The 18,212-nt window shown below is 36.4% G+C and overlaps 1 protein-coding gene across 17 annotated transcripts in view; it reads right to left on the reverse strand.

The window, feature by feature from the left end:
* Nucleotides 1–18,212, reverse strand: part of asph (aspartate beta-hydroxylase) — a 94,338-nt gene that overhangs the window by 61,460 nt on the left and 14,666 nt on the right. For 11 of the 17 annotated variants that reach the window (XM_031903358.1, XM_031903359.1, XM_031903354.1 and 8 more), the window contains exons 2-4: nt 10,813–10,953; nt 7,715–7,759; nt 6,702–6,770 (exon numbers count right to left, since the gene is read on the reverse strand). In XM_031903358.1, coding sequence (XP_031759218.1) covers nt 6,702–6,770; nt 7,715–7,759; nt 10,813–10,953 — 255 coding nt within the window. Of the gene's footprint in view, nt 1–132; nt 1,103–6,701; nt 6,771–7,714; nt 7,760–10,812; nt 10,954–15,512; nt 15,678–18,212 lie in introns of those variants that run through there. The other 6 variants (XM_031903356.1, XM_031903365.1, XM_031903353.1 and 3 more) reach the window with 5 other exon arrangements.

The following is an 18,212-nucleotide window of genomic DNA, read 5'->3' on the forward strand; positions in this document are numbered from 1 at the left end:
AAACAATTTGAAATGTTGTATATCTATATATACACATATGTTGTATATATCTACTTTAAACACACACTTACCAAATATGGTTCTTTCTGGACATAGCACAATTACATAATGTTAGTTTTGAGTAAAACAGAATCACAGCACAAAGGAAGAGAAAGATTTATTGAAAAATCAACAGCTGCAATTTTTGTAAGTTGGATCTTACAAAACGGTGTTAGAATTTACAGAAAATTTAGAGAGAAGAAACAGTTCCACAGCCATGCCAAATATGTGCCACAGCCAAGCAGGTGAAGTTAGGAATTCAGTTCAAACATGAGCAAGACTGCTTTAAAAATCACCAAGTGCCTACATTGAAGCAGAAAGGTTATGTTTGAGCCAACCTCAGGTATGTGGCATTTCATTGGTGTTACTTCTAATATAAAGAATACTGGCAGGAAGTGTATGCCATCCTATCACTATGTATCAGTCAGCCTAAACACATCACTTAATCTGCAGACTGGTGCCATATGATTTCCTGAAGTGCCACATGGTAGAATGCTGCTCGTGCTTTGACTTCTTTAGTGCCTCCCTCCTCAGCCATATTGAGTTAGCTGTGCTGAGCTTAGCGCAGCCAAAATAAACACTAAAGCAAAAACACATCACAAGACCTTACATGACCTATGTGAAGACCTGTATTGCAGTATCAGTATTCTTTCAGTTGCTAAAGGAATCTGTAAATCAAGAGCTACAGCTTTGTTTGTCAATAGCCCAATACTCCTCCGTAGACTGTCCACTAGGTGTTGAAAGATCCCATATCTTGTGCCTTTAACTTTGAAAAAATGTTTACTTTAAACATATTAAGCGTTATCCAAAATTTGGAAAATTTATTGGTTCTGCAAATCCAAAACGACACAGGTCTTTTTTCCCTGAACCCCTTCGTTCTGTGACGTACCATCAACATCGTCTGTGGATTCACTCTCTTCATCTTCTAGTGTTTCAAAAGGAGTCATTACATCATATAGAAAGGAGAGGAAGCCATAAAACCAATCAGAGCTTTCCTCCGCTAAAATGTTAAGGACTTCCTCAAGCGAATCAATATTCACACTACTGCCATCTTTGGTCAAGCCTACACAGAAGAGTAAAAGGGGAAAAAAGGAAAGAAAGAAAGGTCTAATTAGAGAGACAGAGAAGGCAAGCAATGAAAAGGGAACTGATGAAAGTCTTCATTCAACCAATCTTCCATGAATACAATGGGCAAAGTGAAAGGATAAAAGGATGCTGACTGTAAACAGAAAATGAAACAGGACATTGGATGGCACAAAATTAGAACCTCACATATGGTAAAAAAAAAAAAAAAAAAAACACAGATTAATCAACAGACTAATATATGCTGTAAAAAAAAAAATTATAGACTGAATTAAAAAAAAAAAATCCAAATACAAAGTTACATAAACTGCCATTACACATTAGGGTACATCCCCAGGAAACAAGAATGCATACATTCATGCCTGAGTAGATATAAAAATAACTCAAAAAAGAGAAAAAAAAACTACCACACTCAGTAATTACTACCCAAGACATTTTGGTATTAGGTATCAACTTAATCCCTTATTCTTCCACAGGCTTAAAAGGTCAGATATTGTCTGATGTACCCCATTCACATGAATGGGAATAGAGAAGCAACTATGCGATCAACTTAACTAGCAGATCTGAATGAAAAAGTAGGGGACAGAAGTCCTTCTCATTTCAGACATGCAGATGTCTCAAACGGTAGTCAAAAGTGTTTTAGTCCAGAAAGACCAAAAGAGACAGCAATACTGCTCGTCATGTCTGCCTATAGCTGTACTAGTGGTCAATTAAATCAGCCAAACTGCCATGGTGAGTGAGGAATTCTGGACAAAATTTTTAATGACTTTAAACATAGCTAGTTATACAAGGTATTCATTTATAACTAAAGCATATTATATATTATCAGGAATGAATACTGCCCCACAATCTTCACACAGTCAACTACTTTCTATGGGACATCCATATTGTAGACAGCACTAAATCCTCCACAGTACCAAAATGAAACTCATCCCTAATTTGAAAATGCTCCATAGTATCACATAGTACCACAATGAAACTCATCCCTAATTTGAAAGTGCTCCACAGTACCAAAATGAAACTCATTCCTAATTTGAAAAATTTAAATTTGAATCTGTAACAAATGGTCACTTTCCATTGTTGAGGGTTTTAAAGGCACAAACTAAAAAATTTTTATCCAGCTTGGCTAAACACAAAGGATTCATTTGAATTCTTCAAAAAAATGTCAGGATGCAGCAAAGTACATCCCTAATTTTGTCATGGTATAAGAAAAAAAAAAAAAAAAAGGGCTGTTCTGTGGGTGGGACTTCAGATAAATAGCTATCATAGGCTTTTGTGGTCCAAGAATGCCACAACAGGTCAATATATAGTACTGGTCAGCTTTTTGGGGCAAATGGCTCAAACAAGTGGATCAATGTGGAGAGGGAATGCATGAACTACACTGTTTTTCTAGGGCTGCATCTACACACTGGAGGGAGGCACTAACAGACCAGTTTTTATGTCCAGACAGACTTATGCCTACATCAGAGAGGAAGATGTTCCTGGAGGTACTGACAGGGCACAACATTTCATTACACAAAAGGCTGAATGGCAGCTAATAGGCTGAACTCCATATAATTTTGAATTCCACCCATATAACATAACTTAACAGTTTTTAAGTAAGTCTATGGTGCCTCAGTAGTATAGGCTGCAAGATTTTACCAACAGAAAAAGCCTTCAATATTTCAGTTTCATAGTAATTTTAAAGCTATTTGGTTAAATATCTGTTAAACCTACTAAGGGGACTGATTTATCTGATTTTTCTGCACAACTCATAAATTCATAAATTATGGCTTCTAATACTCAAATGTTCGAATGAAAAACTTTGGCACCTAAGTTCATCTTGCACGTACATGCAGAAATCAATGGGAGTTGTCCTAGACAAAATTAAAGCAGATTTTTTCAGGTTATTTTTGAGAGCGTGTAGACCTAAAAGTGATGAGTGGAATAAGACTTAGAATAAAACTTTTTCTTCACTGTGTTATTCAATCAAGTTTTTCAGATTCAAAATTTTTTTTAAATGAAAATGTGAGCTTAGAGCTCACCACGGAAAAATTCACCCACTCTATTCATTATTTCCTACGGGAATTTAAGAAGTGTATTTATCAAATGGTAAACTCTTTCAGCCATCGATAAATACACACAAAAAAAAGAAACGTAGAAATTAACAGAAAGTGGGTGATTAGCATTCAACAGGGAGCATTTTGTGATGTTCTGTTTTCGGTCTGATCTTGAAGCTATTAATCTCCCCAGAGACAAAATGCTGAATAATGTTTACATTGCTTCTTTGATGTTATGGAAAGAGTAAGGTATATGTACATAACACATTAGAGCAAAAACACTTTTGTATTGTTTGCTAAATAAAGTGATATGCTTGTAAGCATTTGTTACCTTAAATCTAGAGAAATACAAGTACACAAAATAATGAATTATAACTTTAAAAAAACGGACTCATTATTAAGCACAACCCCAAATGCCCTTTAATTACCCACCCCACACACAACCTATGTATAGCAGAGGTTTTCACGACCAGCTCTTTGTTAACCAATACCCAACTAGCATTTATATCTGTAACCTATACCTGAACCAAAAAACAGTGAAATTTACACTGAATGGGAAAAAAAATACTGTTATTTCTGGCGCAATTCTTGGCATCGATGTCTCGATTAGATACATTTGCCATCTACCAATAAAATTTTAAAATTTAAAAAATATTTCCGTATAAAAGAAAACTGAAGCAGAGTTTACCAAGCAAAACAGAAGCAATAATCACAGAGACACATGGCAATGGTATTGAAATGATTTGCAGAATCGGGAATTAAAAAAAATAAATAAAAATCAGAGAAGATGCATGAATTCTTTACAGCTGTTAAAAGAAATGGCATATATTCTTGAGAAACAACCACTAGCCATGCATTGAAGTACAGCATAAAGGCAATCACAATGCAAATAAATAGCATGCAAGTAAAGATACTAAGGCCATTCCCTTTGGTACAGTCAACCATTTGCAGTCAATACTCTACTACAGCTTAATCTCAATATTTAAACATTTTTTTTGTGTGTAATAACTAATTCAAATCAAATCAAAATCCGCCAACGAGTAATTTCTGCCAGAAATAAGGAAAACAGTGTAAATTTGGTATTATCTATAATAATTTGTGTGCAGACTGTATGTATGTCATATAAAATGTTGCACAAAAATCAAATCTGTGGAGTCAGTACTTAAATTCTTCGACTTTAACTCCTGTTATTAAAGGAACAGTAACACCAAAAAATGAAAGAGTATAAAAGTAATAAATATATTATGTCCTATTGCCCTGCACTGGTAAAAGTTGTGTGTTTGCTTCAAAGCCCCACAAAAGTTTATATAAACAAAGTTTGTATGTATCCATGAGGGTAGCTATTTAAATTGAAAAAATAAGAAAAGGCACAGATTACCTAGCAGAAAACATAGGTTTTCTATATTATATTCCACAGAGCATGTCTGTTATCAGCTACATAACACAACATGCAAGGCATTTCATTACTATTGGCCATCCAAGCCTGTCACTGACAACATGAATGAGGGGATATTGTTAAAGTTTTGGTCTAAATCTATAACTAAGCCTATGTCATTGTGGCTTATTTATTTAATTTATTAAAGAAACTGCAAACATTCCTTTAAAAAAACTTTAAACAAAAGACAAAATAAGTAACAGCTGGAGTTCATAATAAAGTAGTTGTTTCACTAGTATGACTATTATCTGTGAAATAGGACATTGTAACATTTTTTTTCATTCCAATTTAAATGTAATAGGAGTTGGAGTTGGTACATTTTAGCTGACTCAGACTCCAGGAACCCAAAATTGCTTCCAACTCTGACTCCACAACTTTGGCAAAGAAAGAACCAAAAATAGCCTGACAGGCCACATCACAATCCATTTGGCTTAGTATGCCACTTCTCTCCAAAATATGTTAACTGCTTATACCAACCAACAAAGAATAATTTACTGGGTCTTTTCACAAAGTATAGCACTCGCCCGGTAATAAGTGGTCACCACTTTAAACATATTCACACACACAAATAGGATATACTACTTATCTGTAACATTGACAAAGACCCTGTAACAAAGACTAACTGTTTATCTTGAGATGAGCCAAACTGTATTTTTCTCTCTAAAGACCAACTTTTAGCAATGCATGGAGGCACCTGAATAGCTGTTTATAAATATTACAGTAGAAGGGTGTACACAAACATTCAGATTACATACAGATACTGAGCAATATGGGAGGCAAAGACGGCCCTGCTCATTATAGCTTACAATCTACCAAGGAGAGTATACAAGACACAAGACGTAGTTCCAAAGACAGGCTGTATGAGATGACCGAATTGGTGCTGTTTTGCTTCACTGGAGAACCCAAATTAACCATGAAAGTGCCAGTAAACCTCCAGGGGAGACAGATAAGGATAACTGCAGGCACTTCAGTTGTTCTGCTGTAGTAAGGCTGCTATGAGGTAACGTATGGGTCTGCCAGGTTTTGGTAATGTTCAGGAACCATCAGGTGTCATGAAAGTGCCTTCAGGGGTTCTGATCTAAATGACAAGATAAAGGCTAGCGGCACACATGGAATTTGCTCTGGTGCCTTCCAACACATTTTTAGCATGCACAGACATGTACAACATCCTCTGCTGCAAACATGCATGCATTCACAATCTTAGACCTAAATCTGCCTCCTGTATGCACTGACAAATGGATGCTGTGCCTTTCAGGCAGAAAGGAAAGGTGGATTTGAATTTACTGTGCAAAAATGGCATCAGTGACGCTAGTCTTTATGTCAGAAGTACAGTACTTTATAACCATCAATCACCTTTGTTGACAACTAAAATGCCTGACTGGTTTTACTTAACACCATTTCACTGCTGTATGGTGCATCTGTGAATATTTAAAGGGGTAGTTCATCTTTAAGTTAACTTTTAGTATGCTACAGAATGCCAGTTCTTACCAACTTTTTTTATTAATTATCTTTCTATTCAGACCCACTTCTATTCATATTCCAGTTTCTCATTCCAACCATTGCCTGGTTTGCTAGGGTAATTTGGACTCTAACGACCAAATAGCTGCTAAACTTCCAAACTGAAGAGTTGCTGAATATTAAGCTAAATTATTAAAACACACAAATAATAAAAATGAAGACCTTTTGCAAATAGTTTCAGAATATCGACAACACGCTAACAGTTAATTTGAAGTTGAACAACCCCTTTTTATTTACAAACCAGACACAAGTCACATGAGCCAACTGAACATCTATAGTGCCACAACATAATAAATACAAACAAAACCTTAATCATGCAGAAAAAAATAATTTGGAAATGCATGTTATACCATTTGATATCAAACAAGTAAAATATAAATAAAATATAATAGTAAATGAAAAAACAAAGACTTTATTTTAGCATGGCAACATAAACAACAGTGCATAGCACTTAGCCAAGTTGGAACTAGTTGCATCTGATGACATGAGCAAACATACTGCAGGAGCATTTCGGAATAGACTAGCTGCACAACAAACAATTCACAATTAATTAAAGCAAACATGAAGAGTGTTAAAGATTCACTTGCCTAACAAGATTTTGGCATCATCAACATCGAAATCTCCGTCACCGTCTGTGTCGTAAACTCCAAGTTTTCCTAAGAAAGGAGAGAAGCTGTATATTAATCATGGTAAAAGCAAAGAAAGGCTTTTGGTTTAGAGGGTAGAACAGCGATTACAAACATTTTGTCCTTAAAGTTCAAGAATTGTGCTCATTTATCTAGAATAGCCTACAGACTCACCAACAACGGAAGTTCTCATGAAAATCAGAAGCTGCAGATTCACAGAATGTATTATTTCTATTAATTGTAAAAGTGATTTTCAGGTCAACAAGGCTATAGAAGGGTAATGTGGTAGAGGCCTTCTGAAAACAAAAGTTGTTTGGGGGGCCGTTTCATACACCTCATAACAAAAATGGGAAGAAACCGGTGTGCAACTTTTACTTGCAGTTCTTGGGATGCACAAAATACATCTGCATGAGTTCTGCACACCATAGACTCACAATTAGGAATTGACATTGTCATACTTTGTATAAAACAAAGAAAAAAAACAAAAACAAAACAGAAAGCAGAGAGAAGTTGACTCTACTCTTATCAGTCTTGTAAGCCTTGGTGTCCTTTGTACCAGACTACTTGCCTAGTATACATATAAAAGAAAAGCATGATACTGCTACAATAAACTAACCTATTCTAATACTGACATTCCAGTGTGAGAAGTTAACAAACAAAATCATATCGAAATATGAGACGAGGCATTACCTACCCAAGGCCATTTCAGCTTCTTCTGAACTGCAGCTCCCACATCTTCCTTAACTAAATGAAGGGAAGCTGTAGTTCAGCTGCTAAAGAGCCACAGGTCAGCCATACCTTTTAAAACCACCATGCTCTTTTGTTAGATAAAGAATGAAAAGGAAAAATGTTACATGATGGAGAGAAAAAAAAATGGATTTAGAAAATTAGCACATCACCAGACAAGAAAAAAAAATCTTGGAGAGAAAATGGTGGGAAAAATAAGAATTGTTTTTTTTACTCTGATGTCCTACCTTGAAGTGCCTCTGACAAGTTATAACGGAAATCCTGTGCCTTGGCTGGATGCATAATAAAAATATAGAAACTATTATTTGTAACTTCATTGCAAAAGAATTTACCCTTAAGAATTATTCCAGAATCATTAGAAGGGGAATACATAGAAGTGAACAATGAACACATTGACTGGCTGTTGCACCAAAACATTTCTCTGATAACAAGGGAAACAAAAGTCTTAGGCCAGCCATACATGGGTAGATCTGTGCATTTGGAAAGGCTGCAAAACAACTTAGATCTGGCCTCCCAAGTGGTGCACTAAATCATGCTCCTCTTCCCATTTGGTCCCATGCCGGCAAAAGGATTATATGGATGTCCTGTGCAGACTCATGAATCAAGGTCTGCATCCATAGCTTGATATGGTTTTCATATGAAAAGATGTTCCTTCCTAACTGCTTGCTGGCCAAACTGTTATTTCCTATTATGTACTGATTGGTGGTCAATAGATTGCCAAATGAGTCAAAAGTAAGGAGTCAACATGGAATAATCTTCCAGTTTATGATATTAAATCAGCAGTAATCATCATCATATAGATAGGTAGTTATAGCTAATATTATCAGAAAAAAGTATACTTTAATGTGTTTAGTTGATCAAGACCTGACTATATAGAAAGACTAGTCGAAAAAGGACTCAGGCCTTGTCTACATATGTTATAAACTATAACAAAAGTGGCGAAGGGGGAAAAGGGGAAAGTTGTGCTTAACCACTAGGCGGCAATGCAATGAGGTTGTGACCACAAAATACATATTTTATAGGGACATGTAAATATAGAGACATATGTAGACAAAATACGTATTTTTGTCCCTATATTTACATGCATAAAAAAGCCCCATCTGCACAGAAAACACCCTAATAAAAAGGCCATTTCTTTAAAAGTTAAAGTGCAATAGTTGATAAAATACTAAATGGTAGCAAGAAGGAAACCCACATTGTATGACAAATTGGTCTGAGGTGTGTATTCTGCACCTAGAACTGCAATTTGGTTCAGTAAGCATAGAGCACGTATATGGAAATTTTACTTGTGGCCACTATGAAATGAGACGTGTCAGTACATGAGGAGGTAGTAAAAATTCCATGATGATGCAAATAGTATCACACATATGAAGGATTGTGGCCTATTAGGTTACTTAAGTCCCAGTGGAGACATATTCATAATTAATAACATGACCTGAGTGTTTTCATTAAATTGGGCTTTTAGAATTATATTACATTTATGGAATTTGAGTGGAATAGCGTGCAATATACCATTTAACATTGCACTATGCACAACAGCATTAACAATAAAGTAATAAAAGCATTGAAAAAGGATGTAATTAAGTGAAAGAATATGCTTGGATACTGAGCATTCACTCTTAAAAAAATCTTTAGTCATGGTCATTGATGTATCAAACAATATTTTTTACTAGGAATACTCCAATTCAATCTTTTTAGCATTTGCCCAAACACATATATTCAGAGGTAATACTTTCCCAAAATCATAATCTACATATACAATATGATGTCCCCAAATTAAAGTAAAACTGTAACCAGCTCTCATTAGACAATATATCTTTATGGCTAGGTACGTGGCTGAATACATTTCAATATTGTTAGAAATATAGAAACTTAGTCACATTCTAGTCATTCCTATGGGATATTTTAAGTGTATTTATCAATAGGTAAAACTCACCAGTTGATAAACAGGCTTCTAAAAATGCTATAGAAATGAACAAAATGTGTATGTATTAAGCTTTAAACTCATATTTTGATAATTCTGCCCCATAGTGAAGGAAGCCCTAATCAAAGACTAATCAAATGAATACATACGAGATATGTGTTCACAAATCAATGTATGGGTTGGTTTGTGGAATATCTATTGCTTTATAGGTGCACATTTGGCAAGATACCCAAAGCATGCCAATCAAGCAAAATGCAGCTAGTTTCCCCATTTTTCACTAGGTTTTAAAGGAGAAGAAATGTCGTTTTGGCATTTTACTGCCAATAGGTTGGCCACATTAGTGCCACCTAGAACACTATATTTACTCTGCAGAAACCTTTACCATACCGGAGTAAAGAGCCCTAGAAGCTTTCTCCTTTTGTTTAAGACAGCAGCTGCCATTTTAAGTAGCTTCCAGCTACAGCTCTAGCTGTTATAGCTCAGATCACACATTCCTAAGGGATGGGAGAGGGAGTTCTCAGCATTCTTGTGGGAGGGGGGAGCAGAAGAGGGAAGAGAGGAGAGAACTGTGCAGACTCTGGCCCTGGAATGAATGATTTTTCTGAGACAGGAAGTCAGATACCCAAAGAACATGTTTACAAAAAGGGAGATAAGAAATCCTGCGTTTCTTTTGTTAGAGGACTCAGTGCAGCTTTTCTGTTAGTGCTTATGGTTGTATTTACCTTTTTGATAAAGATTACTTTGTTTTTACTATTTTTACTTTTCCTTTAAAAATAAATAAAAATTAATGTTTACAGCTGAGACTCCAAACACCAACCAAATAACTTATGCAATTTGTCAAATGTGCAAATAGACATTAGCTACTTGCTGAAGACAAAGGTTTAACTATAAAACTCAATTTCATTAGATTCCAGGCCTGCTGAGGTATGGGGGTGGGTGTAGACAGATTTTACCCTATAGTTCATACAGTCATATGGTTCAGCTGTACCAAGCCTCTGTTTAAAACAAATGTATATTGGCAATTAAAAGAAAAGTATTAACTGGTTATCCCTTGCTCCAATAATGGTAATCTGCAATTTAAGTGACAATGATAATCAGAAATGAACCAGCATTATCAGTATGGGCATGTACACTGAGAAACCTGGCAAAGAAGCTGCCGATTGTTAGGCATTAACTTTTCTTGGCACAATGTCACTGCTTGCCAAACTTATACTCACTATTTGCCCACTAATCTCAAAATCATGATTCAGCAAGTGTGCAAGCCTTTTTACACATGCTATCAATGCTAAGGATTCCATTTCTGATAAGTATCAGTAAGGAATCCAGAATATTGTAGTATTCTTTCAAGCATAATGAAATGATTCAAAATTTTAATACTGTAAGCGAGAGCACAATACTTACCAAGAACTTCTTCATAGTCTACAAGGTCAAACCACACCACAGCAACAGATGTCCAAACACCAAGGAGTGCAATCACCATAAACCATGTAAAAAAGGAGCTTCCGGACAAGCCTTCTTTCTTGCCATTTTTACCACCATTAACTGTTATAAAAGAATAAAAAACACATTTAATACATAGTTGTTTAAAAAAAATGGAAATCAAAACCTACATACTAAAGTTATTGATATACTGCATCAGACCTGCTTACGAAAGATTTCTGGAGAAGGTATAATCTATTGGCAAGTACCCAGTCTCATTAAAGAGACCCCTATTAAGAGACCTTAAAAATTTCCCCTGGTCTTTATGTACTAGCAGTACCTGAATTTGCCAGGTTCAAACCCCAGTTTGTAAAGAGTCATTTGGTAAAGGAATAACATGACAAACAGGGCATAGCCATTTATTCAGAAAGCATGTAAAAGCAAGTTGTACAGGAGAATTTTCTTTCGTGTTCAGATAAACGACACTAGCAAAACGAAACAACTATTTAAATCATTGTGAAGTAATAAAAAAGAAGCTATTTCAAGACAAATATAGCTCTTATAGTCTTATGAGGCAGAATATATGATATCCCCATACTAACAGCATGACAATTATATAATTATCTTGTATAATTTATTAATGTCCCTTTATTAGAAATGTAGAAATTACTCCAAAGACATGAAAAGGGGTATAATGGCTGGTCCAAATGAATAAAAGTACATTTCAGCATCCTGAAAATCCATTCTCAACAGAAGAAAAATGGTTCACTTCATATATGCTCTACATTTATCATGCTATAGGTGGACCATCTGACTTCAAAAAAAGCTTAACTGACCATAGAAAAAAAAAAAATCCAAAGCAGGAATGAAGCACAGATGCCGTCAAAATAAATATATTTTAAACGTATCCTCATAAAAACTTTTCACATAAGTTAATACAAAGTAATACTGTTTAGTGTTGTTTGCAATACAAAAATAATAGAGGTCCCCTAAACTGGTGCAATTTATATCTTTTACAAAGAATAAAAGCTTCATGCTGTGATAATGGGATTTAGAGCTTTACTGAATAATTTAAGGGAGCGGGCTCACTGACAAATATCTTAATGTCTATCAGAAACAGAGAAGGTCAAGTTCTGAAGCCAGCAATTCTTTGATTATTTCTGAGGCAAGAGGCTTCAACCCATACATGAAGACTTTGTGCACAGCAGGAGTTTCATAATGAGATGCTAAGCATTGGGGCATGTTTTAAAGTGTATGTATTTTTCATAATCTGAAGTATTCCCACTCATGCAGGTAGCCTCAAGCACTCGATCAGGGCTGCAGAATAAGAGGCTGGTCACAAGCACTTTTCTAACTAAAAATAAATGAGCATGCACAGGGCCATACACAGGGCAATATGAGCTTTAAAATACAAATGTGCTCGCCCTGGCCGATTGTATCTCTAATTAAGGATGACAAAGAACTCCTTCCTTGTGTTTCTGTTACAATAACATTTAAGATTAAATGTTATTTTTGTTTATTTGTTTATTTTTGTTATTTTAAGTTATATTATTGTAATGTTCCCCTTAATCAGCCTTGATGGAAAAGCAAGAGGGAGCAGAGTTGGACCTTGGAAAGGATCAGTTTAGGTAAGGGAGAATCAAGACAGAGATGAATGAGCGCTGTGTTGGAAGCAGCAATGTAGAATAAAGGAGCAACATTGGGTGTTTCAAGTTAAAACACAGCTGACATAATATCCAGAAATATCGTCATTCCTGAGAACGGAGTGCTATGGGCATGTCAAATTGTGTATTTTCACACAATACACCAACTGACCAATATACCCAAAGTTATTTCTATAATTGCCAACGGTCCTATGTACCACTGCCTTTAAAGTGGACCTGTCACCCAGACATGAAAATCTGTAAATTAAAAGTCCTGTTCAAATTAAACATGAAACCCAAATTCATTTTTATATTAACACATCCAAACCCATTATAAAGGCATTTAAAAATCACAGCTGTCAATCATATATTGCTTGCCCCGCCTCTATGCCTTAGGCATAGAGGCGGGGCAGACAGTAACTTTAGCTTTCCATTCAGCACTTCCTAGATGTCACTGCACATCTCACTTCTCCCCTCCTTCCTCCTCATCTAATTGTGTAGCCAGTGCATGGGCCTGGGCATCAGGTCCCCCATTCTATCACATAAACAAGATTTTGGCATGATACAAAGTTTGCCTTAATAACAGTGTCCACAAAATGGTGCCTGCCTGCTTGCTTTAATTGAGTAATTCCAAGACGGAAGGAAACAAGATTTATATTATTAATATAGAGTAAGTAAAGTTTATTTTGCTCAACTAACAATATAGAGAATAATTTGGACTTATTTCTTAGGGTGACAGGTCCGCTTTAAGGGCAGCAACGGAGAGCAGATATGCAACCAGGGACAAAGTAAGGAGAATTTCATCTTCACTTTCCACATTTGTTCTCTCCTTTAGAGTTGATAACACTGTAGATGGTAGAAATAAGCAGGATCTATGGAAACTGAGTGGCTGTATATGTGTATATATGTGTGTATATATGTGTGTATATATATATATATATATATATATATATATATATATATATATATATATATATATATATATATAGATAGATATATATATATATATATATATATATATATATATATATATAGATAGATATGTGTGTGTATATTTTTAATGGCAAATATTGGAGGCATGTGCTTGAGTACAGTTTATTCGGGGAGAATGCAACAATAACCATCAGTAATAATATAGCTTCACATTAAGTGAAGTTTAATTTTCTCACAAATAGAAGATGGAATATGGGCTAACATTATCAATACAGTTATGATTTGTGGAATTAAGGTAGCCATACACAGGCCGATAAAATCTGCCGACAGTCTGAGCTGGCCGATTATCAGACTGGGCCTACCCCACCTGACTTCTGGCTGAAAATTGGCCAGATGCCAATTGGGCAGGTTTAAAAATCCCATCAGGACAAGCAGTGCATCAGCGCATTGATGCAATTCTTGCCCCGAAGGCTTCTGTCCTGGCAATGTCATCCGATCGTTTGGCCCGGGTCCGAATGATCAGATCAATCCGATATTGCCCACCTCAAGGTGGGCTTATCAGGGAAAGATCGGCTTTGCAGACCTTGCCAAATGAGCAGATCTTATAGTGTATGGTCACATTTAGCATGCATGCTACTGTACCAGCCAACAACTCTTTCGTCTAATTTTGTTTATAGAGCAAAAAAAAAAAAAAAAAAAGAGTGACTCCTGGATAATTGGCATAATAATGCACATTCTCACTTTATAACAAATGCAGCACTCTATATGTCTAGAGAAATGTGAGCTTCTGCAGATAACATTTCAGTAGTTTTGGTTTTGCATCCAGTCTTTTAATCATGGGCTGTTCCAGGCTGCAGATGATTTGAGGGTGTATCTAATAGAGTATCTAATGGAGTATGTTCCTCTCTTCTAAAGTTATATAAATATTGTGCTTTGTAGAGAGAATCAAAAGCAATTCTTTTTCAATAATGCTCGCAAATCCGAGACTCAGTATCCTGCATGGCACCACTCTTCAGGCTTGCTATGCAAGTAAAACAATGCCAAAGGCTGTTTAAACAGCTGACGTGTCACACTGCTTTTTCTGTAGGTTTTTTTTTTTTAACCTTACACATACCATATGCTTAACCTGCTTAAGAATGAAGGAATTTGGAAGTAAAACAATATGAATCTTTTTTTTTTTTTTTTTTTTTGCAAGACATTTTGGGTGTGCACCTCCATAGAGAGAAGAAAAGTTTGATGAAGGTAGCAGATATAAAAAAACAAACAAAAACACCTGTACAATAAAAGGGCTGTGTTACTGACATTTCCCCCCTTTATTTAAAGTAATGAGGTTATGACATGCATCTCGACACAAAGAGCTAAAGCCGTGCAGTGGTTTTTAACTGGGACTGTCACAGTCAGATTTCCCAGAGTTTCATTGCTTGCTCCTGATTATATGCTATTAGATAATGAAAGATCTAGGCTCACGGGCTTCTAAAATTGACTGTCAGGCTGCCACTGTTGCTACATAACCATTTGAACCGAGTCATCTGAATTATGTGGAGTCATACTGCAGATCCGATCTTCCTTGCCACACAGGCATAGCGTACTCTGCGCAATTCGATTCCGACAACAGAGTCTAATTTTAATGTTCTGCTCACTTGCACCAAACCTTGGATTAAGGCAGAGCTAAATGGGCATGCAAGCTGAGTTTGTTATTTAGCAGCATTAATCATCATCCAGGAATAAAACTGCAAACTCAGTAGTTAGCAGTGGCAAAGATAACATGTAGTAGAAAGTGCATTCATTTAAACATATGTACATGATTCTAACATGAAATCCAAGCATAATATAACAAATTATATCATTTAAGGCAACATTAAATGGATTTAATACATTAAACTTGGTTGAACCACTTTTCGGAAGAAAACAACTTATCAACTTATGGGGCTGCTGAGCAAAGATATCTAGAAAATGGCTTTCCCACCTGTGGCCATACAGATGTCATCGAAAGACAAGCCCTTGCATAGGATACTGGGATCTGTAGTCTAAAAGACATCTGGAGAGCCACAGGTTGCCTCTCTCACTTACAACTAAAAGCAAGGTCCATAAGAAGTGTCACTGTACCTGAATCTTCAGCCATCATTTGGCCACCCCACGTCCATGGACTGTACAAAACTTTTGTTAGCAAAGTATATTTCTAAAGGAAGCCTGGAGTGATCCTTCAAGACAACCCATGCAGCAGGGGCAGAAAAGGATAGTAAAGTTAACCGAGCAGGATTCCTACACCAGACCTGCCTACAAGGGCTGGATGTCTATTTATAGGTCCCCTCCCTCCCTGAGCCAAACTCTAGCAAGCACTCATATGGAAATCCTGCACTGTGGGACAAGTATTCTGCAAAGCCTTGACTCTTTCATAGCCAGAGAGGAGCCGAGCCCAAGGCAGAAGGAAGCAGCTTCAGGCTCCCAGTGCAAGACTTTCTATTGCCTTGCCTCGTCTCGTAATCCCCAGTGAATTAACAAGCAGATGCTCCCATCAAACAGTCACGCATGCACACCCATTTATTCAACAAAAGGTATAGAACACGAGAGTCAGTGAGATTACAGTTACAATTCAGCAGACTTATTATGCAGAGCTATACACACATACTTGAATGCACCAGTTTCATTTATGTATCTGGATTGTGAGAGGAAATTAGAGCAACCTGAGAAAGCCCACGGAAATGACAAACTCCATACTGGATACCACAGAACAGTGATCGCTAACCAATGGCTCGTGAGCAATATGTTGCTCTCCAACTCTTTGAATGTTGCTCCAAGTGGCCTTAATGCAGGTGCTTATTTTTGAATTTCTTGTTAGGGGGCAAGCTTTGATTGCATAAAAACCTAGTGTAATTGCCGAACAGAGCCTTCTGTAGGCTTCCATTCAATATAGCGACTATCATTTTCATTGAAATATGGCTCAAGGATATACAAGGTTGGGAATCCCTGCCGTAGATCTTAGAACTTACCAAGCAGATCCCAAAATCTAGGCAGTGTCCTTAATTTACATTACTGTGATACAGAATTATATAAAGGGCAATGCCATACAATTTTGAGCATTAAACCCTTTATATCTGTTAGCATGTTCTTAACAATATTATATAGTGGCCCATATCTAGATATTGCTGGAGGTGGACGGTAGAAGCATCTAGTTGTATATATTTTGTACATATACTGTTTTAGAGTCTAGCAGTGAACAAATACGGGTGCATATATTATAGGCAATATGAGAAAAAGGGCTTTCTTACAACATCAAGTTCTCTGGAGGGGTGAAAATGTCCTATAAAGTAGAAGGCAGTGTGCCGATGGCTAGTTAAAGATTTCCAAGAAAGATAGTAAGGCCATCACATAAGAAGACAGAGCAGGGTCAATTTTCGGTAAATTATATATATGAATAATTCATATTCAAGGATGCCAGAGCATGATGATTATATAAAATATAATATACTGTATAGTAACCTTACCCTTGGGATGTCTTTTGGCTGCTATTAATACTTTAAGGCAGGGAGGGACCTACAATTCCCAGAATCGCTGCTTCAGTTTTGCTGCTAGCAGAATGTTGAAAGTTGTGTTTTAGCAGCTGGACTGCTATAGGCTGTACTTTCTAGTCCAGTTCCTGCTACAGACCTGACTGGATCATGTCATTTTGTTGAACTGATAACCATAACACTCTTTAATAATAGGAAAATGTATTCACAAAAGGCAATTAGACACATGTTCTGTTTTCCCTGCTAAAATTCTAGGAATATCCAGAATAGCCAAAAAAAAAAAAAAAAAAAAAAAGTATTAACCTTTAAATATAACCAGACTGAATAAGCCCCTGCTTTGGAGATGCCGCTATTGGGTCAGTCAAGCCCTACCCATACACTGTTGACTTGAGTGTAAATTTTACATGTCACAGGTAAGTCTGTTGTGTTAGAATTTTACTTTTTAGAAAAAGAATAAAAAAAAATAACAATAATCCTTTTGAAATTGTGTATATATATATATATATTTCCCCACAACATCTAGCTCTATATTATGAATAAGGCCTCTTGGGTTCAAGCCATATAAACATTCGGTGAATGACAGAAACATTACAGCTACAGTATGTATGATCGAGAGTTTACATTGCCAGAGGTCAATTTACAAGAAGCCAAAGGCAGGTTAAATGCCAGTACTCTAAAGTAGCTATGCACAGATCTATATCTGAGCTGGATGGATCCCAAAAGCTACAAAGCAATAGCTCCTAACTCTCCCCTTAATAGAATACCTCTGGGAATAAACACAGACACACAAACATATCTGTATCCTATCTTCTGGAATATAGGGAGACATTGCATGCATAGCAAAGGATCTGATCTGAATGCAAATATCTGTAGCGTTAAAGAAGGTCTTATGTATGTTATTACTTGGCCTAAATAAGCAGCTGCTCCACCAACACTCTGTTGCATCATTTGGTCAAATAGGATTGTTTTTTTTTTGTAAAGGACCAATTAATTTAGACATATACAGAGATGTGGCTCCTGGTGCGAATTTCTGGATGGGACCAATGTTTAAGCAAAATAGATCTCTTTCTAAAGCTGGCCATACACGTACCGATAATATTGTACAAAACCTCGTTTTGTACGATATTCGGTGCGTGTATGGCAAGTCGGCGAGTCGACCGATATCGTAGGAAGCTGCTGATATCAGTCGACCCGCCGATCGGGCCAGTTAAAATCGTTTAAATCAGTTAAATCGCTGAATCGGCAGAAGGAAGTAGAAATCCTATTGTTTCTACCTCCTTATCTGCCTGTTTCAGCC

Source organism: Xenopus tropicalis, chromosome 6 (assembly GCF_000004195.4).
Source record: "Xenopus tropicalis strain Nigerian chromosome 6, UCB_Xtro_10.0, whole genome shotgun sequence".
NCBI lineage: Eukaryota > Metazoa > Chordata > Amphibia > Anura > Pipidae > Xenopus > Xenopus tropicalis.